General features: G+C 40.7%; 1 protein-coding gene and 1 long non-coding RNA gene across 4 annotated transcripts in view; one reads left to right on the forward strand and one right to left on the reverse strand.

The window, feature by feature from the left end:
• gabrb3 (gamma-aminobutyric acid type A receptor subunit beta3) overlaps positions 1-25,573 on the reverse strand; it is a 729,956-nt gene that overhangs the window by 365,241 nt on the left and 339,142 nt on the right. For 2 of the 3 annotated variants that reach the window (XM_063054508.1, XM_063054507.1), the window contains 2 exons: positions 15,192-15,283; positions 15,012-15,079 (listed from right to left, as the gene is read on the reverse strand). In XM_063054508.1, the coding sequence (XP_062910578.1) occupies positions 15,012-15,079; positions 15,192-15,283 (160 nt within the window). Of the gene's footprint in view, positions 1-15,011; positions 15,080-15,191; positions 15,284-15,395; positions 16,192-25,573 lie in introns of those variants that run through there. The other variant, XM_063054506.1, reaches the window with a different exon arrangement.
• On the forward strand, positions 16,364-24,313 carry LOC134349735 (uncharacterized). Its single transcript, XR_010018762.1, has 3 exons — positions 16,364-16,435; positions 17,284-17,584; positions 23,871-24,313. It is a non-coding gene; the product is annotated as an uncharacterized LOC134349735 (long non-coding RNA).

Raw genomic sequence — 25,573 nt, forward strand, 5'->3', positions numbered from 1 at the left:
AAACTTCCATGGTAACTTTGCCTTTGGAAATTAGGAAAATAGGTACCACCGTAATTTCTAGGTGGCTTGTCATATGGGTATGACTAATATTTAATGAATTCAGTAGTTAGCAAGTTTGGTATCAGCAACTCCTGTTGACGCAGCATGAACATTTTGCAATGCAATTGTTTCATTTTTTATACAACTCTTCATTAAAGCAAAAAATACTGTGTCAGTAGGCAAAATTAAAGTCAAAAATTATCATGCATTAAACAGAGTGTGTTTGTGTTCCTTGCTATACATTTCATATTAAAGGTTTAGCAAGGAATAAAATTAGGAGTTGTATTAACACAGAGGGTCAGAGTCGCCTCTACTTCTTGAGAGACCGAGGTACTTTGGAGTAAGCAGGTCACTCCTTCACATGTTCTACCAGTCTGTTGTCACCAGTACAATCTTCTATGCGGTGGTGTGCTGGGGCAATGGCATCAACATGGGTGATACCAACAGGCTCAATAAACAGGTTAGAATAGCTGGCTCTGTTATAGGAGTCAAATTATAGCCGGGGAAGTAATGACACCACCCCACCCCCACACACCTGCTGGTAGACTGTGGTAACTTATTTTTTTTATTCTTTCTACTTCTAATATTTATCTGTACACTTGTAATGCTACTGTGCCACTATAATTTCCTTCGGGATCAATAAAGTATCTATCTATCTAATACAGTCAGTGGCCACTTTATTAGGTACACTTGTACACCGGCTCATTAACACAAATATCTAATCATCCAATCATAAGGAAGCAACTCAATGCCTGGAGACATGGTCAAGAGATTCAATTGTTGTTCAGACCAAACATCAGAATGGGGAAGAAATGTGACCTGAGTGACTTTTTCCATGGAATGAATGTTGGTGCCGGACTGGGTGGGTTGAGTATCTCAGAACCTGCTGATACAGGGGACTGTATTGGCTCCCTTCCTGCTTACTCTGTATAACTCTGACTTTAGATACAGCACTGAGTCATGACACCTGCAGAAATTCTCGGATGATTCAGCAATAGTTGGGTGTATAAAGGGAGGATGGGAGGATCAATACAGGGCCCTGGTGGAGGACTTGATGTAATGGTGCAAGCTGAATCATCTGCAGCTTAACATCAGTGAGACAAAGGAGATGGTGATAGACTTTAGAAGACTGTTCCCTGTTCCCTGTTTGGTGAGACCTTCAAGTACCTGGGGGTGCACCTGGATGACAGACTTGAGTGGGTCAGAGTCGCTTCTACTTCCTGAGGAGACTCAGATCTTTTGGAGTATACAGGCCTCTCCTTTACACATTCTACCAGTCCGTCTTCACCAGTACAATCTTCTATACAGTGATATGCTGGGGCAATCTATCTATTTCCCGGGATTTTTCCTCAGAAAAGTCTCTTGAGTTTACAGAGAGTGGTTTGAAAAACAAAAAAAAACATCTAGTGAGCAGCTGCTCTTTGGATGAAAATACTTTGTTAGTGAGAGAGGTCAGAGGAGATTGGCCAGACTGGTTCAAGCTGCCAGGAAGGCAACAAAGATCCATGCATTACAACAGTGGTGTGCAGAAGAGTACCTCTAAACGCACAATACACCAAACCTTGAACTGAGTGGGCTACAGCAGTAGAAGACTACAAACATACAGAAATACACTCAGAGGCCACTTTATTAGTATATTACTGTACACTACTTTGCACAACATTTCAACATCACTTTTCAACCAATTAAGTCACTAACAAGTTTATCACTGTTTTAATTAAGGAAACATGGCAGCCAATTTATCCTCAGCAACTTCCAACGAAGGCAACAAAATAATGATCAGATCTTTAATTTTTAATTATTCATGAGCTATTGAAGCCACCAGGACTCCTGGCGAAGGGTCTCGGCCTGAAACGTCGACTGTACTTCTTCCTAGAGATGCTGCCTGGCCTGCTGCATTCACCAGCAACTTTGATGTGTGTTGCTTGAATTTCCAGCATCTGCAGAATTCCTGTTGTATGCCCACAACTCACTGACTTGAACTGTACGTTTTTAGGATGTGGGTGGAAACTGAAGCATTAAGTGTAAAACCATATGGTCACAGGGAGATTGTACAGACAGCAGTGGGAATCAAAAGGTACTATAAAATACTGAGAACAAAGCTTTACACTATATTTCAAGCATAGTCTCATTATAACCTCACAAGTTCTGATTAAACTTTATTGCTTTTCAATAAAGACCAATATTTCATGAGCTTTTCTTACCCCTTGTTAAACCTGCACACTAACCTTTTGTGTTTCAAGTAAATCAGCTGTTTTCTTTTTATTGTAAAATTTAGTAATTTCATTCTATTGGAAAAAAATAGAAAGCAAATTATCGCATAAACGTCATTCACCAGCCACTTCTTGCCCAATCATACAGCCCATCTTTAATACCACCATTGAATGAATCTACAGGGAGTGAGGCACGAGAAAGCAGTATCCATATTCAAGGACCTCCACCATCCAAGCCAGATCCTCTTCTCACTGCTGCCATTGGGAAGGGGCTACAGGAGCCCAGGATCCTACACCACCAGGTTCAGACGCAATTATCACCTAATGCCGAAGGGAGTGAAGTTACCCACGTTGGTTCATGCTCCTGAACCAGTGTGGATAACTGCTTTCACCTCAACACTGCACTGACTCCATAACCGATAGACCAGCGGTCCCCAACCACCAGGCCGCGGACTGGCGTTGGGCCGCAAAGCATGCGCTACCAGGCCGCGAGGAAATGATATGATTTGGCGATATGAGTCAGCTGCACCTTTCCTCATTCCCTGTCACACACCGTTGAGCTTGAATGCACACGAGGTCATTACCCGCGCGTCATCCATGTCAGCGCAGGAAGGAGATCAACTCCTCGAGCTTGCAAATGACGGCGGACTGAAAAGTATGTCTGACATAACATCTCTGCCGGCATTCTGGATCAAAGTCAAGGCTAAATATCCTGAGACAGTCATGAAATCACTGAAAACGTTGCTTCCATTTCCAACATATCTCTGCAATGAATGCAATGAAAACTAAAACGCGGAATAGACTGGACATAAGGAACCCCCTTCGAGTATCACTGTCTCCCATCACCCCTCGATAGAACCGTCTTGTTGCCGGGAAACAAGCCCAGGGCTCTCACTGATTCAGCGATACTGGTGTGTTGCAATGATTTTATATGTTCATACGGGGAAAATATGTGCTGTGTGTTTAATATCCAAACGTTACTTAAAATGTTATGATGCTATTGACTTATATAACCATATAACAGCCATATAACCATATAACAATTACAGCACAGAAACAGGCCATCTCTGCCCTTCTAGTCCGTGCCGAACGCTACTCTCACCTAGTCTCACTGACCTGCACTCAGTCAGTAACACTCCATTCCTTTCCTGTCCGTATACCTATCCAATTTTTCTCTAAATAATAATATCGGACCTGCTTCTGCCACTTCTACTGGAAGTTTGTTTAACACTTATTTCAAGCTCCCCTGTCCTCCCGAAAATTGATTATCACTATATTCATGCGAGGAAAATATGCGCTGTGTGTTTAATATTAAATTCGTTAGATAAACCCTTTTAGAAATGAAATTGAGTGTATTGACCACTTATCACCTATATACCAGTCGTGATTAACACCCCCCATCTCCCCGAACAGAGTCGCCAAAAACGATTTGTAGAAAAAATGGGCACGTACACGATGCGATGCGCACTGGTGCCCGCGCAAAGCTTCATGGTCATTGTAGTCTTACTGGGGTAAACACAGCGTATTTGACTGCTACACTTGTCCGTTGGCAACCATACCCCTCCCCCTCCCACCTCCCCCGGTCGGCCAGTCCGCAAGAATATTGTCAATATTAAACCGGTCCGCAGTGCAAAGAAGGTTGGGGACCCCTGCTATAGACTCACTTTCAAGGACTCATGTTTTCCATTATTTATTTATCATTATTATTTGATAATGTTAAGCATCTGCAAACTTTTACTTCCTTTGCACATTGGTTGTTTCCCAGTCTTTGTTTGTGTTTAGTTAATTCTGCTGTATTTCTTTGTATCTACTATAAGTGTTTACAGTAAAATGAATCTCAGGGCAAGATATGGTGACATATACCAGTGGGTTCCTGTTAATTGGGCCATCCATTAATCGAGGAAGCCACTTATTTGGGACAACACTTAAAGAACAAAAACTAATTGAGAAAACTGCTGGGGTTCCATTCATTTATTGCAACACTATGCTGCTTAACTGGGACAGGAGACTGTTGCTGAACATTCTAGTTGCCATCACTCAGTGCATTTGTGTGGCCTTCAGACACTATTCCATGCTTAGAGCGAACAATTTTTAAATAGTGACAGTTGTTTGTGTTTGTGTTCAAAAGGCAGTGATTTTTGTCACTGATATTTGGCAACAAATGACCAACAAGACAATTGAGAACTGTTTTTCTCACCGATTTCAAGCTTTGAGGCTTGAAAATGCCAGAATCATCCAGAAGTGAAAATAAAACAATTTCACCACTTTAAACAGTTTGGAATTATGAAGAATTTAAAGGTATCGACAATCATCTTGAATGTTACAATGAAAATGAAGATTTGGAAGATGCAATTGTCAAAAGCATTGTATGAAGGCATTACATTACCTGCACTAGGTGTCTGCATTGATTTTGTTCAGTTACGGTTAAAGGAACATGGCAACATACACTTTGATTTCCTCCATCGTTAACTATTAGGAACTAATACACAGTTTTATAGTATTGTATTCCAACTTGTTCTGTATTTCACTTAAGTACATTTTTTTACTCTGTTACACAGTAGTTTGTCTTTTTAATATGTTTTTAACTGTTTCCATGAAACTTTGGCTAACTGGAACAGCTGCTTAAGTGGGCCCAAATGTAGTGATCCCAATCTGTCCCAATTAACTGGAATCCGATGTATATACTTCAATAGTAAATTTACTTTGACTAACTACATTATATCCCTTTAAAGGCTCCTTGTGCTGACTCTATTTCCTGAGGAGACTGAGGTCCTTTCACATCTGCCGGATTATGCTGAGGATGTTCTACGAGTCTGTGGTGGCCAGTGCGATCATGTTTGCTATTGTGTGCTGGGGCAGCAGGCTGAGGGTAGCAGACACCAACAGAATCAACAACCTCGTTCGTAAGGCCAGTGATGTTGTGGGGATGGAACTGGACTCTCTGACGGTGGTGTCTGAAAAGAGGATGCTGTCCACGTTGCATGCCATCTTGGACAATGTCTCCCATCCACTACATAATGTACTTGTTGGGCACAGGAGTACGTTCAGCCAGAGACTCATTCCACCGAGATGCAACACTGAGCGTCATAGGAAGTCATTCCTGCCTGTGGCCATCAAACTTTACAACTCCTCCCTTGGAGGGTCAGACACCCTGAGCCAATAGGCTGGTCCTGGACTTATTTCCTGGCATATTTACATATTACTATTTAACTATTTATGGTTTTATTACTATTTATTATTTATGGTGCAACTGTAACGAAAACCAATTTCCTCCAGGATCAATAAAGTATGACTATGACTATGTGTCGTCATCACAGATTGCTGACATGCCTATCTTTACATTCTCAGCAAATCTCCATACTACAATGCTGGATTTATAATTCTAGATTTACAAGTAATTTAAATTCCTTAGTAGCTATTATGACATCTTACCCTTTGTCACAGAGATTGATTGATTTGTTTGGACATTGCAATTATTGGGCAGTAACCAGGGGGAATATCCCACTGAAATTGTCCTCTGCAAACTCTTACACCTATTGAAGTGGATAAATAAGATCCTGGTTTTCCATTTTATCCAAACACTGGCACCAACAATACCGTTGTGAACATCCAAAAGATTAATCTTCCTGCTGTTCAGCAGAAAGTTGTGGAAAGTGTCACTATGACATTAGTAATTGAACATCAAGCCAAATCTATCATTTTGTTAGCCCCAAATTAACATGGGAAGACATTAGGTCATTTGGAGGGTAACTAAGTGGACTTCTGTCCACCAGTCTGTTGTCTCACTCTTTCCCGTAGCTGGAGGATCAGAATTAATCACAACAACCTTTATTTTAGGGTGAAATAAAAACAAAATATGGTGGAAGTTCTCAGCAGGTCAGGCAGCATCTTTGAAATGAGAAACAAGAATTAACCTTCTGGTGAATAACCTTTCTGACAATGATTAGTGGTGAAAGATCATCAATCCGAAACAATAATTCCATTTTTTTCTCTCCACCATTGCTGCCTGATCTGCTGAGTACTTCCAGCAATTTCTGATTTTATTTCAGATTTCCAGCATCTGTATAAATACTTGTTTGAATTGGACAGGAGTTTTATTCTGCACAAAGCACGGAGGGGTTGAAATCACCAATGAAAACATGCAGATCAAATACAAGACAATAGGAGCAGGCTACCAGTTTGTCCCACAATTCAAAGTGATCATGGCTGATCTGTCCAGACCTTAATTCCTCTTCTCTGTCAGCCCTCAATTCCCGAATCTTTCAAAATAAAAACTTCCTACATCTTATGGTTTTATCTTTAAATTCTTCAAGTGATCCTATTTCAATAAGCTTGTATCAGAGAGATTCCACAAGCAAAACCTGAGGAACACACCCATGTACATATAAAAGCAAAAAGACTGGACACACAAAGGCTAAAAAATACTTATTTATTGAGATACAGCACAGAATAGGCACACGTGGCCCAGCAATCCCCCAATTTAACCCTAGCCTAATCACGAGGCAATTTACAATGACCAATTAACCTTCTAACGAGTACGTCTTTGGACTGTGGGAGGAAACCAGAACACCCAGAGGAAACCCACGCGATCACGGGGAGAACATACAAACTCATTACAGGCAGTGGCAGGAATTGAACCCGGGTCGCCTGTGCTGTAAAACAGGAGACTACGTTATCATGCCACCCCTTCTACATTACAATGGGAAAAAACGTCTGTTATATGAAGTCATCAGAAAAAATTGTTGACTTGTTAGAAACACACATCTGCCTATAGCATTAAAGTATATTAAAATGGAGGAAAGATTATCCATATTTATATCTGAAGATCCCAGTATTCACCCTGCATAGCAAAGATAAAAGAGTTGAAGTAAATCCCAGTTGTTTATTATGGATCAGCAAATTCTATTAATATTACCCAATGATTAAAACAGTAACTTTGAGAGCATAAACTAAATTAAAATGACAATTCAGACACATTGTTACTATTTATATTTCAGCAGAGGATTATTCTGACTATAGCAGACACCTCAGAGTGTATCAGCTGGCACAATGGATAATTAGCAGTGTAACATACTGTAACTGTGATCTTTACAGCAGTGTCATCACACCAACCACTTTCACAGGGATACTCCCCATTGCAAATTGCATCAAAAGGCCAGATGCTACAATGCTGGGCATAGCTCAAGGATTGCCAAAAAAAGAAACAAAAAGTTAATTAAAGAAAACATGCAAGCACATCGGTGAGCGAAAGGCTCAAAATGGCAACGGCCAACTGTACTTCGCTACTGCGCAAGTGGAATGGTACACTGATCTGTTTGCAATGCAACACTTCAACAGCTTGTGGCTTTGGTCATTGCTATAAAGCTCAAACTTCAACAAGTACTTGAAAAGAAATCAGTGTGACATAGACATGCACTGCAACATTTGGCAAGGAGTAAGCTTTCTTCTTAAGCAAAGTGTCTGAGGAAGAAGAAAGTCCCCCAGTGGTTTACCAAGAGTGTTGAAAGGAGGTATCAAATGGATTAGACAGAGAAGCAAATATAAAATAGGATTTGGCTAATGGGTAAGTTTATTTAGCAATTAAAGGAGGGTGATATTGAGTCACTAGGTGAGATCACTTTGAACTCAGTGAACTAAAGGATCTACAGTTTTTTTTCCCTCACCCTCCCCCTTTTTTCTATTCCCTGCTCTGGTCTGTTACCTCTTCTCACCTGCCTATCATCTCCTTCTGGGTCCTGTCCTTTGTCCCTTTCTTGTATGGTCCACTCTTTTCTCAGATTTCTTTCTTTCCAGCCCTTTACTTTTCCTAACCACCTGGCTTCATCTATCTCCTTCTAACTATTCTCCTTTCCCTTCCCCCCCCCACCCCCCGCTGACCTTTTTATTCTGGCATCTTCCCCCTTCCTTTCCAACCCTGTGGAAGGATGCTGGCCGAAAACATCAACTGTTTATTTATCTCCATGGATGCTGCTTAACCTTATGAGTTCCTCCAGCATTTTGTGTGCGTTGCTTTGAATTTCCAGCATCCGTAGAATTTGTGTCTACATTATTTCCTCTGAGTACGGAACAAGTGATCACTATGCGAGTACAAGTGGATTAGTATGGAAATGAGTGATGAATGTCTGGAAATCCACATTTACAAGGATTCTATTATGATATACTTTGCGGAATAGCATGTTCCTTTATAGACGTCAAGATTCAAGACATGGTGGAGTGAATGGAGGTGCTGCAATGTGGGAAGCCTGATTGTATTGGGAATCAGTAGCATGGACAGAAGTTGTTCAAAAGGGTTCTAGAGCAAGGTGATTAATAAATGTTGCACTACTTTGACTGAAGTGTCCTGTGCCAAGAAGGAAGAAAATGATTGTCAGGGAGAGACTGTCAAACAGCAGCTGGAAGAATCGTGCAGACAGGGAGGTTCTGATGCTGGGACCACTGGGTCTAGTGAGGAAAATGTGAAGAGGGATAGTCTTCAACCAAATTGGAGATGCACTTGTCCTTATCAAAAACGATTTAAGTTGGAGGACAGATAGGAGAAAGACAGAGTATATTGTAATTTTTGAAAATAAATGTCTCCAAGACTACTGATCACCAACGCCCTAATGCTCAGGCATAGGAGATAAATACAGTACAAATAAGATTGAATAGGGTATGAAGTAACAATAAATTATATTTTATAAAGCACCTCAGATTAGGAACCTAAAATATTTCAAGGAGCTTTATCAAACAAGATTTCATACTGTACCTAAAAAAAAACAAACTGAAGCTAGATTTTAAGATGTATCCTAAAGGCAGCAATAGAGAGAGAGACAGACTTACGAGTACGAGGAAGAGATTTAAATATCTGAGCTGCTTAACAACTGAAGCACATTTGCCAATTACAGAGGGTTAAATATCAGCTATTCTGCATCCCCTAAAATCCAGTTGAGAGCAAATATGCTGGTGTTTCTTATGGCTAAGGGAATTAAGGAGGTCTGGAAGATATCAGAAAGAAGGGTGAAAGTTTAAAAATTTAAGTTTGGTTTAAATTGGAAAGTAGGGAGCATGGTAGCATAGTAGTCAGCACATCGCTTTACAGTGCCAGTGACCAGGGTTCAATCCCCACTGTTGTCTGTATTTTCTCCCCTTGGCCGGATTAATTTCCTGCCGGTGCTCTGGTTTCCTCGCACATTCTAAAGATGTATGAGTTGGTAGGATAATTGGTCGCAAAGGGTATAATTGGTCGATGTGTGATCACTGAGCCAGAAGGGCCTGTTATGCATCTCTAAATTTTAAAGAATTATCAATGTAACTGAATGGAAACCTCTGAGGGTTGAATGAGCTCAAGTTTACGTAAAGCTGAAAGAGGAATGCTGGCCTGTAGTGCAAAGATAACAAAAGCTGGGATGATTTTAACAGAGTACATCTAAGAAGGAAGTAAGGCACACAAAATGAAAAACTCAACAAGTCAGGCAGTTTCAATGGAGAGGAGTATAAACAGTCGACGTTTCAGGCTGAGACCTTTCACCAGTCCTGATGAAGGGTCTCAGTCTGAATGAATTTTACTCCATTTCTCTAAGTTTTGGGTAATGATTCATGAATTAAGAACATAAGAACATAAGATATAGGAGTAGGAGTAAGCCATCTGGCCCATCGAGCCTGCTCAATAAGTTCATGGCTGATCTGACTATGAACTCATCTCCACCTACCTGCCTTTTCCCCATAACCCTTAATTCCCCAACTATTCAAAAAAAAATTAGTTCCCTTCCTCGTAAGGATGAATTTCTTTAGCTCGAATAGCCATCACACGGGGGTCGCCTCTACTGGATTAGTTTCTAGAGGCTCAGGTCTTTGACTTAGAGAAGAGAGTTCAAATGCCATTGTGACATTTCAATTTTTAAAAATTAATCTGGATGGAAAGATATGGTGATGGTGACATTCGTTCAGGAAGGAAATCTACCAGCTGGTATTCACCGTTCAAAACCTCTGCAAGTTGGAGACTAGTGAGGTATTCCAAAGTGAGGGTGAGAAGCATGTGGATACTGTCAAAGATATGTTTTCTTTAATCAGCCAAAAATGTTCATTGCCTTTTGGTGATAAAAGACTGTAAGACATAAGGGCAGAACTAGGTTGCTTAATTCCCCGAAACTGCTCTGCCATTCAATCATGGCTGACTTATTTTCTCAACCCATTTTCCCACCTTCTTCCGAATCCCCTTACCAACCAAGAACCCGTCAATCTCTGCCTTAAATACGCCCGATAAATTGGCCTCACACACCAATGAATTCCACAGACTGACTGTGCTCTGGCTGAAGCAATTCCTCTTCATCTCAGTTCTAAAGGAATGAACTTTTATTTGGATGTTGCACCATTAATAGAAAAATCCTCTCCATGTCCACTCTATCCAGATCTTCCAATATGCAATGAACTTCAATGTGATCCACCACCACCCCCACCCTTCTTCTGAACTTCACTGGGTACATGCCCAGACCCATCAAACACTCCCCACACAGTAACCTTTTCAGTCACATGACCATTTTTGTGACGTTCCCCTGGATATTCTTCAGGGCCAGCACATCTTTCCTCAGAAACAGGGCCAAAATCTGCTCAAGATGCTCTAAATGGACCCTGACCAATGCTGAAACTGCAGCAGTACATCCTTGCTTTTATTTATTTATTGAGTTAAAGCGCGGAACAGGGCCCGCTGGCTCTTCAAGCCGTGCCGCCTAATCACAGGACAACTTACAGTTAATTGACTACCAACTGAGACAACCTTGGGAGGCATTCAGAGGACACCCAGGCAGCTGCGGAAATTGAACCCGGGTCACCTGTACTGTAAAGTGTTGTCCTGACTACTACACCGCCAGGCCATTCTATGCCCTCTCAAAATGAATATTAACACTGCATTTTCCTTCCTTACTACCATTGGTTTTAAATCATGGCAAACAAGTTTCTTGAATTATTTTTGTTACAACTTTGAACATAATGATAATTTAGATTTAAAAATTCAGTTCTCCATCTGTCAGCATTTGGTTGCGAGCGAGACTAGTCCAAGTTTGAATCTTTTGATATCCATGCTGACTTTGCAGAGACACAACTGGTAGATGTCTAGTTATAATGAGATAGATAAGAATGAACATAGGTGGTGTGCAATACCACCCAGCTAGTCAACTCAGATGAATGGATTCAAACATGGGCACTCTGCAAAAAAAAAGGAGACTACAGTGCAATCAGAAAATATAGGGAGGGAAAAGAGATTAAAGCTAAGGTAGCAGCTCATTTGGATGAAAGAACCAATGATTAGATTTCTTCTGAAGGAACAACTGGTAAAACTTACTAACAGTGGTCAATGAGAAAGGACCATTAACTATACTCTCAATGGCCAATTTGTTACTTCTGTCCACCTGTGTGTTAATGCAAATATCTAATCAGCCAATCAGGTGCCAGCAACTCAATCCACAAAAGCATGCAAACATGGTCAAGAGGTTCAGTTGTCATTCAGACCAAACATCAGAATGGGGAAGAAATGGGATCTAAGTGACTTTGACTGTAGAATGATTCTTGGTGCCAGACGGAGTGGTTCGGTATCACAGAAACTGCTGATCTCCTAAGATTTTCAAGCACAACAGTCTCTCGAGTTTTCAGAGAATGGTGCAAGGAATTAAAAAAAAATCCAGTGAATGGTAGTACTGCGGGCGAAAATGCTTGTTAATGAGAGGGTTTAGAGGAAAATGGACAGACTGGTTCAAGCTAACAGGAAGGCGACAGTAACTCAAACAGCCAAGCATTGCAACAGTGGTGTGCAGAAGAACATCTCAATGCACAATACATCCAATCTTGAAATGGATAGGTAACAGCAGCAGAAGACCACAACAGCTTCCACTCCTGTGGCCACTGTATTATGCCTTCTGTACCTAATAAAGTGGCCACTGAGTGAAAATACCTGTTACCTCAGGAACTTGAGTGCAAGGGATAAACTGTGAAATCTGAAAGAACGCTGTTAGTGTAATTACTGTATTGAAGCGAAAACATAGTAAAAACAGCGAAGCAGAAAATCTGAAAGAATATTTACAGATATGCATGTAACTGAGGGTTCAGCAGGCTGGACTGGAAGGAGGGGGGAGAGAAACATGAATGAAAGCTTATTATTTTTACAGTGGAGGCAATGCCAGCAGCACCAGAGAACCTGGATGCACTTAATAGCGTCAGTACAAGTGAAGAATAGGTAATGAAGTAAATAATGGATCTTAAGTCAAGACAAGACTCTGGAACTGGATAGCTTCCACTATAGGACATTAAAGAGAATATCAGAGGAGAATGCTGAATATGTAGCAAGAATATCTTTTCATGGATCTTTAATTCAGGAAACATAGGCAATAAATTTGTAATAAGCTCTCATGTCTATTCACCATTCAGTACGCTCCTATGGGATGTGTAGACACTGGATCAGAACAGGACTGGGTTCTGTGGTAAAGAATGATCTACAGCCATGAGCAGAATTGTCAAGTCTTACACAAATGAAGGCTTATGAGGAGATGTTGATGGGGGGGGGGAGAGGGAGAGACAAATTACGAGGCCCTCCACTGATCAGGGTCGACAATGAATGTTGCATTCTAGCAAGTGAAGGGCAGTACTATAGGAAGAGCAAGCTGTTGCCAATGCAGCAGGCTCCCTCTCTCCACACTGCTGATGAACCCAAAGCAACGGCAGAGACTGATACAGTTTGGTACCAGTGGTGTCGCAGGAATTGCCGGTCAGTATTCAATTCTAAGTAGTGCTGCCTTAGGGACGCAACTCTGGATTTTTCCCCGTCAAGATTTACTCTCAAAGCCTTCCCCATGAGTCAGTATTGTCATAAGGCAGTAGAGGTTTGAAATCAGAATTTTCCTTCTCTAAGGTGAACTGCCAACCACAGCTGATGAGTCACATCTGCCCAAAGTAAACTGCCTTTGTCCCCTTCTCCAGTCAGTAGAAATGGTTCTGCCAAGCTTAAAATTAAAACCACACGTAACGACCAGGAGCTGGACTCGGCTGCCAGAGGCTATTTGAGATGCATGCCGATGGGAGCTTATCCAAACTACCTCCTCCAGCTATGGCAACCTTAAGGAACCAGGGGGTTGTGAAGGGGAAAAAAATTCGAACTTTATCCTCACAAGCCATTGATCAGAGCATCTTGGGGACAAGACAGAATGAAAAGACGAAGAAAAAAATAATTCAAATAAATTCATGCCATGTCACCAATCTATTGATCCACAATAAGAAATAATTACACCTAATACTCATGTCAAGTATATGTTGTTGAAACAGCACATTTTAATAGCTACACCTGTACACCCACTCATTAATGCAAATATTGAATCAGCTGATCATGTGGCAGCAATTCAACACATAAAAGCATGCAGACATGGTCAAGAGGTTCAGATGTTGTTCAAACCAGACATCAGGATGGGGAAGAAATGTGATTTAAGCGACTTTAACTGTGCAATGATTGTTGGTGCCAGATAGTGTCATTTCAGTATCTCAGAAACTGCTGCTCTCCCTTGATGTTCATGCACAACAGTCTCTGGAGCTCACAGAGAATTGTGCAAAAACCAAAAAAAAAACATCCAGCGAGCAGCAGTTCTGTGGGCGAAAATGCCTTGTTAATGAGAGAGGACAGAGGAGAATGGCCAGAATGGTTCAAGCTGATAGGAAGGTGACAGTAACTCAAATAACCAAGTACAGTATTACAACAGTGGCATGCAGAAGAGTATCTCTGAATGCACAGCACGTCCAACCTGGAAGTGGAAGGGCTATAGTAGCAGAAGACCACAAATATCCAATCTGTGGTCACTTTATTAGGTGCCGGAGGTACCTAATAGTGGCCACTGAACATACACTTTCCACGAAGACCCCAATTATTTCAAATACTTGAACTATTTCATTGCCCATGTTAAATATCAGTCAGTTGGCCTATCTAAAAGAAACGGTTGGTAAATTCAGATGCAATTATAATACAACATTAAGTAGGCAACAGAAATAAAACCTTAACCCTGCACCTTCTCTGTATCAGCACTCTAACGAACCCCAAGGAACATCTTGCATTTTCCATTATCACCTTTCAAATTAATGGGAACTTTCATGAATTCATGGGGTTTTTCACGAATTAATAGCCATGTCTAACGCAGAGTTGTTCCCAATGCATTCACACGTTCACGTTATCAGTCAAATAGCATTACATTTAAACATCACTTAAAAATATTGAAGGCCACGTGAAGTGCATTGATTAAATTACAATTCCTGCAGTTCATTATAACAAAGTCAGTTCGCGCAGTGCAGATGAAACTTCACTTTCAAATTTTCCAAAAGCCATTAATCTCAATTCAATTTCAGCGCACACCGGGTAAACTGCTCGTACCCCAGGAGATTAGAACAGTGCGTTTCGAAAGCCTCCAGTTTGCCCGCGGTTGAGACAGCGACAGATTCCACGCACACAGTGGCGGTTCTGCCAGTAGGTGGCACCAACTTTGAGGTCACCGATCTCTACGCGGTGCTGCTGCCTCCCGTCACGGCACACTGGAAGGGTAAGCGGTTGGGAAAGCCTTCGCCGACCGCGCCGCACCTCCCCGATGCGTCCCACCACAAATTCCCGTAGCCCAGAACACAAAGACGCCTGATGCTACTTAAAGTCGTACCACCTCAACACCTTTCCAGCACATCTTTACGTACCAATCGCAAGAACAACAGCCAACACTGGTGCGTTACAGCACACGTCAAAATAAAGACAAGCGATTCACTCACCATATTAACTTCAGACACTTGGTCAATACTGGCGACGTCAATATTCATTCCAACACTGACTGGAGGACCTTAGGTGTAAATAAGGAAGGTGGGGAGTGGAGGTAAAGAAAAGTTAATTCATCAGACTTGCAGCACAGATTTATCGGGGTCATTTTACTGGGGTCAATGGTAAAAACTTACCTCCAAAATCTGGTCTGAGGCGAATGTCGTATCCCTGTAGCAGGTTATCCACCGTTTCCTTGACAAACGACATGTTACCAGATTCATTTGCGCTGGGAACGAAAGACAAACACGGGAAGAAGGGGGGAAAAAAAGATAAGTTATTCCCAATTGGCATTCCATCTATTAACGTGATTCACCTCCAGCACGTTTGAATAACCTTACCTCTGTGCACAGCAAACCACCGCCACCAATACAACCGGCGCCGACAGAATACCAAAGTAACGTCTTCTCTGATATGTCCACATTCCTTGGTTGTTGACTAGAAACTAGTTCGTGGGGTCAAAATGGCAAATGTATGGCAGAATACAGAGCCCCCTTAAAAGTCCAAACCATCGGAAAAGACCGTAGATAAAGCGTTACTCTTTAAGCAACATAGCTAGTAAACGATTAGAAGATGTAAAAGGTTTTGTCCCAATGCTGCTTTTTTTTATGTATTTCTTATAGATCTGCACACGGCGCAGTTAATTCTTCCGAATAAAATCTAATGATCCTTCAAGGATGAATGCATTTTGCCACAGTACTGCTTGAGCGGTTGCAAAAAAAAATGTTTCTTCCGTCTTTTCTTTAATTATTTCCCTTTCACCTCGTTTACTTCAAGTCGAAATTTAGGTCTGCATGCACTCCCATATTCAGAGACAGTTTTCAACGTTTCTGGCACACACACACAAACACACGCATATACATACACACACACATGCACTCACGGAGGGAGGAGAGAGAGGGGCGCTGATAGTCCTCAAGAAAAATAGATTTCAGACAACTGCCTCGTTGCTACAGCGATGGAAACCGCGGCAAGGTGATACATCCAATGTGCTGCCATTGCACACCGGTGCACCGGACGGGCAATTCCTCGGATCTCAAGCTGGCATTCACATCTCAAGCACCTGCGGTGCTGTGGCGAGGTTGACGAGGAAGGTGCTGTCGCACGCGATATGGCTGGAGTTTGTAGAAATTCGGATTGCTTGGCACGGAGCAAAATGAAGAGGACGTGGAGGACCCATGTGATTAAGATACTCGGATTCAGCTCGGCTACGATTGCAGCAACGCGGAGATTGACGGCGGAGTCAACCACACAGGATTTGGGGCAGTCGATAGCAGCATCACACAAAAGGCACGGGAAACCTGGGGACCGGGCTTATCACGGAGCAGAGGGAGGGACCCTGCGCTCATCGTAGTGGCCGGCGGGTCATTGAATGTGAAGAGTGAGCGCAGCATCAGCCTCAGTTAACCGCACACGAATGCGTAGGGTTGGATGTTGGAGGGAGCAAGCGTCCAGCTGTGGACTCGTGGTCATCTCTGATACCCAGCGGCTATCACAGCAGTGACACCATCTGATGGATTTAGCGACAGAGGGGAAGGACAGGGGACGGGCGATTTAGAGAGGGAAGACACGAAATGTTATAAGGCGTCCATTTAATTGCAATTCCGTATCTGCTACTAAGCGTTTTAGCAACATAAAGGTCCACATGATGTGCCCAATCTCAAACCACACTCCTGATTCAGACGTTTAATGGAAGCGCACGGCTTCCCGATAATCCAGGTTCATTAAGTTTTAATAGCTTAGAAGCTCCTCTTGAAATCTGGCAGTCCGTGTGGAGTTGTGTGTCAAATGGGCAGAGAATTAACAATACTTAATAATCTTACTTAGGAAAAATGCCAGGAGGACACGGTTAGACCGAGAGAGGGTGGCCGATAGCTAGAGATAATGTCCAGCAGATCATATTGGTGCATATAGACACCTCATGGACTGTTTGTCCCACTGCCATCCAGGAGGAGGCTACATAGCATACATGCCACAGGACCACCAGACTCCAAAACAGTTACTTTCCCGAAACAGTACGGCCGATCAACACCTCCACAAATTAACCCACTCCAGCCCCAACACTACTTGATCATGTCCTGCCACAGTCACCTTTCGTCCAGACACTCCTGTGCTTAGCGTCACTTTATGTACATAAATCAATCTATGTATATAAACCATCTTATGTATTTACTGTATATTTATAGTTTTTTTTTGTTATTGTGTTCTTTCCCTTATTGTGTTTTTGAGCTGCCTCCGATCCGGAGTCGTTCTCCTCTACACTTGTGCTCTGGAAATGATATTGAACAGTCTTGAACGTGAACGAGCGGAGAGTGATAGAGTTCACATGTGAAGACCCTGCTTCAGGTTAACACCCTGAAGGAGCCCGGCGTGGCAGCGACAGCGAGCACAAAGACTCTTCCATCATCCCGTGTCCGTGCCGGAACATGTGATCCCCCTGAAAGGATGGACTTCCTCGGTTTATCTGATGGAGGTGTAGAGAAGGGGAGTCGCTCAACGGATGGCAAAAGCTCTGCCGTGATGGTCGAAGGTGAATTAAATATTAATATCATAAAATTGTTGGCACAGTTGAATAAAGCCACATACTACACAGGATGAGATGATGATTAATTAGACGAGACTCGTTTAAACTTCTGCCTGCTCTCGTTTGCCACAGCTATCCATTTTCGAATCGAAATATTACGCCAGCGATTAATTATAAACTGAATGTTAGTACAGCATCATAATATAATGACTTAATCTACAGAAGTCATCCTCATGACCCAGGTCAACAGTCACTAATTCGCTCCGCTTTCATTTCAATGTATCTCAGATATATAATGAAATTGTTTTACAGACAATTCATTCTGCAATGCTTAAGTGACTTCCCGTCTCCTTCTAATACCAATAACGGCCATATTAAAGTTTAAGGCAATCCCACAACGTCACATTGCATTATTCAGTCGGGCTGTTCGTCGAAGCTATTCAATGACCGCGATAATTTTCAGGTTCTGGTTAGCGTTGCCACATCAGCAGCTCCTATATTTGTGTTCAGTGTGCGAGAGATGCGCCAATGGCGATTATCAGTTATATTTAGCCATGCCGTACGTCTAACGTTTCTCTCGATTTGGTGCCCAGCAGTTCCAAAAGATTGGCCCTTATATTGATTCTTACACTTTCCCTAACAGCCTTTGAGCCCTGATGCAGGTTCTCGTCCTGAAAGGTTGGACCTACAGCTCTTGCCTCCATAAATGCCAACTGACCCACTGAGTTCATCCGACGTTCTGTGTTTTTTTCGTCCGAGAGAAGCATGGAAACAGGCCCAAGGCCAATTCCGCTTGAGGGCCAGGGTTTATATCCAAACGCCATAAGACCATAAGATATAGGATCAGAATTAGGCCATTTGACCCATCGAGTCTGCACCACCATTTCATCATGGCTGATCCAATTCTCCCTTCATGCCCTGATCGATCAAAAATCTATCAACCTCTGCTTTAGATATCACATACTTGTCCTATTTGACTACATTTGGCCAATTTCCATTTTTTTTCCTATCCATGAACCTGTCTAAGTGTCCTTTGAACATTATAATTTTAAATCCCATTACATTGTCCTTTGTTTGGTTGTTCCATATAGACTTCTTTGTGAAAAAAGTTTCCTCTTAGGTTTCCATTCAATGTTTTTGCCTCCCGCCTTAGATCTGTGGCCTCTGTTTTTAGATTCTCCTATTCTCTGACCATCCACCTTATGCATTCCCCTCATTATTTTATTTACCTCCATGAGGTCACTCTTCAGCCATCTACAACCTAGGGATAAAATTCCCTGCCTATCCATCCTTTCTCTATAACAACCCCCTCCACTTCTGGTAAGATTCACATGAAATCTCCGTATTTATTTTTACAATCACTTTATCAATGATCATGTTTCTGAGCAAAATATGTCATTGTATACCTAAACAGAATAAAAAGTAAATGTTGTACAGTATAAATGTACTTGATATACACTCAGTAACCACTTTATTCAGTAACTCCTGTATTGAATAGTGGCCACTGTGTGTAGGTTCGTGGTCTTCTGCTGCTGTAGCCCATCCACTTCAAAGTTCAATGTGTTGTGCATTGAGAGATGCTTTCCTGCACACCACTTTACTGAACCATTATTTGAGTTATTGTCTTCTTCCTGCTTGAACCAATCTGGCCATTCTCCTCAGAGCTCTCCCATTAATAAGGCATTTTCACCCACAGAACTGCCACTCACTGCAGTTCTTTTTGTTTCTTGCTGATCCCAGGAATCAGCAGTTTCTAAGATACTCCAACCACCACATCTGGCACCAACAATCATTCCACGGTCAATGTCACTTAGGTCACATTTCTTCCCCATTCTGATGTTTGATCTGAACAACAAATGAACTTCTTGACCATGTCTGTATGTTTCTCTGCATTGTGTTGCTGTCACATGATTGAATGATTAGGTATTTGCGTTAATGAGCAGCTGTCCATGTGAACCTAATAAAATTTCCATAGTGTAAATCATTCATTTTTCCAGCAAAAACTACAATTGGATAATGACATCCAACTGAATTAATTGTTTATTAATTCACTTCATTGTCAGCCAGGTCTTCCATTTCAACAAGAAATTACTGCTAGTTCAAAGTTAAATGGAAATGCATCATTGCACAACTCCACGAGAACACCAACAAATTAGAATTGTCAAGACCTATTCAAAGTAGTGAATGTCAGTGCTGGAAATCCAGGATGGACAGTTCAGAACCTTGCATTCAGTAGTTCAATAGCTCTGTCCACCAATTTCCAACACCCACGTTATCTTATAAAATGTTTTGATTTTCACCCACACAGTTTTTCATGTTGGGGGTGGAAATCAAAACATTGCTTTCTCCATTGCTTAAATAATCTTTAATTTCCATTCTACATAACTTATCTAGTAATATAACATGGTAACAGGATGTTTAATTTTGAGTGGAATTGAAAATGTAAATTCAAGTTATTTGGTTGATGTAATTATTGCTCTGCATTAAGTTAGGGTCATAGTGCATAATATGGCTCTGATACTATGGCTTCCCAACCTGACCAATTCCACAGGCACTATTCTTGTATTCTTCCATAGTCCTGGTATTTTAGAACATAAGTAGAATATGCAGAATATGCATATATGCATATGCAGAATTTGGCCCATTGAGTCTGCTCTGCCATTCCATCACGGTTTATTTATTATCCCCTTTTGCCTTTACCCCATAATCTTTGACTTCCTTACTAATCAACAGCCAATCAACCTTAACTTTAAATATACCCAATGAACTGGCCTCCCTTTGGCAAAGAATTCCACAGATTCACCACCCTGTCGCTAAAGAAATTTCTCCTCAACTTGTTCTGAAGGGATTCCCTCTATTCTGAGGCTGTGCCCTTTGCTTCTAGAATCCACTACTATAAGAAACATCCTTTCTATGTTTACTCTACATTCGCTTTTCAATAATGGATAGGTTTCAATCAGATCCACCCCACCGTTCTTCTAAATTTCTGCCCAGAGCCATCAAACACTCCCCCTGCATTAATCCAAAATCATACACCTTTTCTTGGATAAACTGCTCACAATATCCAAATGCAGTCTGACTAATGCTTTATAAAGCCACAGCATCCTTGCTTTTTTAGGAGATAAATTTTGAAAAAAAAAGTAGCAAAATGAATGAGGTCTCTATGTTTTTATAGGGAAGGACCAGATCTCAAATACATTTCCCCTTTACTGTATATTCATATCTCAAAGATTATATATGAATGAGATGCTTCAATGAACTAATTTATGGATGTCCTGAAATCAGAAGACAGCAGCTCCATCTCCTCAGGCCATAACTACTATTTGGTGAACCATCAACAAACCTAGGAATACTGATGTATTTCTTTTGATTCCATGGTGTTGAACAGTGTTTAGATCATAAACATGGGACATAGAACAGTACAGCACAGTTCAGGCTCTTCAGCCCACAATGTTGTGCGAAACTCTAAGATCAATGCAATGCTTCCCTCCTGTACAGCTCTCCGTTTACTTTTACCCATGTGCCAATCAAAGATCTTAAATGTCCCTAATGTATCTGCCTCTATCACCAACCTGGTAATGCCTTCCATGCTTCTGCTACTTGCTCTACATATAAGCAACTTCTCTTTGACATCTCCCTATGTTTTCCTCCCAACACGTTAATGTTATAATCCCTTGTATTCGCCACCCTAGGGGGAAATCTCTGGCTGTCCACTTGATCTATGCCTCTTATCATCGTCACACCTCTATAAAGTCACCTTTTTTATTTTATTTATTTATTTTACTTAAAGATACAACGTGGAATAGGTTCTTCCAGCCCTTCAAGCCAGGCCGCCCAACAAACCCTTATTTAACCCTAGTTTAATCATGGGCCAATTTACAGTGACCAATTAACCTACTAACTTGTACGTCTTAGGAATGTGGGAGGAAACTGGAGCACCTGTACAAAACTCATACATTCCATGGGGAGAATATACAAACTCCTTACAGAGGACGCTAAGATTGAAGTCTGAACACCAATGCTCCAAGATGTAATAGCTATATGCTAGCATGGCACTCTTATACTCCTTCTGTTCAAAAGAAACACCTTAGCTCACTCAACCTATCCTCATAAGACATGCTTTCTAATCTAAGCTCGTAAAAAACAGACAAATGCTAAGGGAATGGCAAAAAATGCCGTCTGATGCACCACAAGGCAGGTAAAGGAACAATAACAACTTTACCTTGAAATTTTGAACTCAATTCCCCAACTAATGAGTAACAACACACCGTATGCTTTCTTAACCACCCTATCAATTTGCACTGCAACTTTACTTTGAGGGATCTATGGACATGAACCCCAAGATTACTCGGTATCTCCACATGGTTAAGAATCCTGTATTAACCCTGAAATCTGCCTTCAAGTTCAACCTTCCAAACTGAATCACTTTCCACTTTTCAGGATTGAACTCCATCTGTTGTTTCTCAGCCCAACTCTGCATTCTATTGATGTCCCAATGTAACTATGACAACCCTTTACACTATCCACAACACCCCCACCTTCATGTCATCTGCAGATTTACTAACCTAACCCTTCTACTTCCTCATCCAGTTTATAAAAATCACAAAGAGCAGGGGTCTCAGAACAGATCCCTGAAGAACACAGTTGGTCTCCAACCACCAGGCAGAATACACTCCATCTACTATTGCATTCTTCCTGCTGTGGGCCAGCCAGTTCTGAATCCATGCTTCCTGACTTTCTGAATAATCTACCACAGGTATTTCCTCTGTCACAAATCACATACTAATCATCTTAATCAAGTACTTATGGCATGGAAAACTAGGGTTGTTATTTTGAAGTTCCGTGACATTGTGTTTAAATGAACAGTGCACAGAATATAATCACAAGATTTTTCTGATTTTTGTTTCTGAATTTGTAATCATGAACTGATTTGGTTTAATAAGAAGTGCGGATAGGACAATTTTACAGATTGTCTTTCTCAAGCCATCTGATATCTCTTTGTTGAATCTTCACTTTGAAGTGTAGGCCTAAAGTCCAATGAATATTCTATGGTGCAGTTTGCATTTCTACATTATCGCAGAACACTGCTGGCTTATAAGACATACAATATAAGACTTGAAACTTCAAAAAATTCTATGGAGTTCTTGATACCAGTATAGAAAAGATTTTAAACAATGACATTCTGCTTGATCTTACACACTTTGGCCAAACATAAATCAAAGTCAAAATTATACTGTTCACAATTCTCTACAGACATCACCCTCATGGTTCAGATAATTCTTGAACTAACAACTCTGTCCAGACCAAGACTATGTAGTTATCTAATAACCAATCATCTGTTAACACAGTGTTACAATGAACTGTCTTGATGTAGTCAGACCAGGACAGGAAAATCAGAAATCTCACACTGAGCTCTTTCGACTAAAATTCATTTCATAGTAAAAACTGTACAGCGTGAATTCAGTCCTTCTTCTCCAAATTCATCTTTGCATAATATACCACATATTATGCAAATTGTTGTAAATGGAATATTGTCTCATTAACGAGTTAAGCGCTGACTGAATAGTTTACTTATTCCCTGTGTCATCACCGTGAATAAATGGGATCCTGCAGCATTGTTATGATGTATAGCCGTGGACAGATCTTGTTCCGTTTAAGGTCACTGCTGAGAATTCATGGAGAGGTCATCAAAATAAGCAACAATGGCATCAATGAGGTGTTAATTGCTGCTGCTATTGGCAGTATACTGCATGCATGACTTTCTTATTTAGGGTCCAGTTCATCACCTAGTCAGAGAAACCTGCTTTTACAAAAATATACACATACATTCACTCAGTGGTACAAGAGATTCTACAGATGTAGGGCTGATGAGGAGCCTTGGCCTGAAACATCAACTATTTATTCATTTCCATAGATGCTGCCTCACCTGCTGAGTTCCTCCAGCATTTTGTGTGTGTTGCATACACATGTTGGCAGCTTTATTAGATAGGAAGATTTTATTAAGTACTTGCTGCACCTAATAAAGTGGCCACTGAGCATATGTTCTTAGTCTTTTACTGCTGTAGCCCATCCACTTCAAGGTTCGATGTGCTGCATGTTCGGAGATGCTCCTCTGCATACCACCGTTGTAACACGTGTCTTTTTTTTAAGTTACTGTCACCTTCCTGTTAGCTCGAACCAGTTTGGCCATTCTCCTCTGACCTCTCTCATTAACAAGATGTTTCTGCTCACAGAACTGTCACTCACTGTACTTTTTTCTTTTGTTTTCCGCACTATTCTCTGTAAACTCTAGAGTCTGTTGTGCATGAAAATCCCAGGAGATCAGCCGTTTTTGAGAGACTCAAACCACCCATCTGGCAGGGAAAAACCATTCCACAGCTAAAGACACTCAGATCAAATTTCTTCACCATTCTGCTGTTTGGTCTGAACAACAACTGAACCTTCTGGCCACGCCTGCATGCTTTTACGCATTGAATTGCTGCCTCCTAATTGGCTGATTAGATATTTGCATTAATGAGCAGGTGTAACTAAAAAATATAGCCACTAAATATATGTGTGTATTTGTTCAAGTTTTGTATAATGTATCAGGTTAAGCAGTAAGATCAACCATCGCTGATAAGAATGTTATAGATTAAAGATTATAGACATCTGGCATAGTTTGCATTTTGTTGTTTGATTGTTTGTGGTTTTTGTATTGCTACATTTACGCTCTATTCTTGGTTGGTGCAGTTGTAACGAAACCAAATTACCCTCGGGATTAATAAAGTATATCTATCTATCTATCTATCTAAAGTCTTCTGATGTTTGAAGACAAAATTCAAAATTGAAGACACAATGCAATGGATGGTTTCTTTTGGTGAAGTATCAAGCTAAGATTATTTCTCCCCCTCAGATGCATATAACATATCCTATTCCATTATATAGAAGGAGAGTTATTGTTGGTGTCCTTATAATATTTATCTTTCAATCAACAATACTGATTAACAGATTATCTGGTTGTCATGAATAATCCATCGGCATTGTTCCATCATTCATTGGGATCAGGGTATGTCAATTTCATTACAACATTTACTCAACTTTCATAATTTCTTTTTTTTTAATTTTATTTTTATTTGGATAAGGAATTCACAATTATCATGTACTTTTTTCACACATATAACCTTTCCCATTTTTTTATATGTATAAAACTACAATTATTTATACATTCTTAAGTACACATTGAGATGATATAAAAGCAAAATAAACATTTAAATAGATAATTATGTACTGTGGTAAATCTAACCTATTAGGCTAAGTAATGAAATTAGTTGTTAAGAAAAATGGTAATAATAGTTTCCATACAACCCTTCTGGACCATTTCCACTGGTCCAAAATGTTGCATACAAGCCTATATACCAACCATTGTAGGTGTTTATAGATTAATAGAAGTCTACCAAGATAAGATTTAAAATTAACAATCAATCTAGCATTAACTACAGATTTTCAAAGAAAATACCAAATTTCTTTCTCCTTTTGTCAGTATATGTGGTAACTTAATTCACTTCTGAATCACCAGAATTTTTGGATCACACTTCCTATTCCTTGACTCTCTATAGATTTAGAGAACTCTTTGTTTTCTATCCACTATCCAGAAGCAATGGAAATGTTTTCTTCAGATTCACTTTAATATCCTGAAAAATGTAGTCGTATCTTCTAAATTGGAAAGAGTAACTTGTGTAATTCTTCTCTGTACTTTACACTTTGGAAGGCTGATATAATTCCAGAAAATCTACACTTCAATCATTTTCCAAAACCACTATATCCTTCATAAACAAAAGAGATTCTGCAGATTCTGAAATTCAGAACAACACACAAAATGCTGGAAGAATTCTGCAGGTCAGGCAGGTCCCCAGAACAGCTTGCAAAATAATAGCTGTGGTCTAATAACTATTTTGCAAATCTATAGTATAACCTTTGAATTCTAGTTTTTAGCTAAAAGGAGAGTATTGGATCAGC

This window comes from Mobula hypostoma, chromosome 7, assembly GCF_963921235.1.
Source record: "Mobula hypostoma chromosome 7, sMobHyp1.1, whole genome shotgun sequence".
Taxonomy (NCBI): domain Eukaryota; kingdom Metazoa; phylum Chordata; class Chondrichthyes; order Myliobatiformes; family Myliobatidae; genus Mobula; species Mobula hypostoma.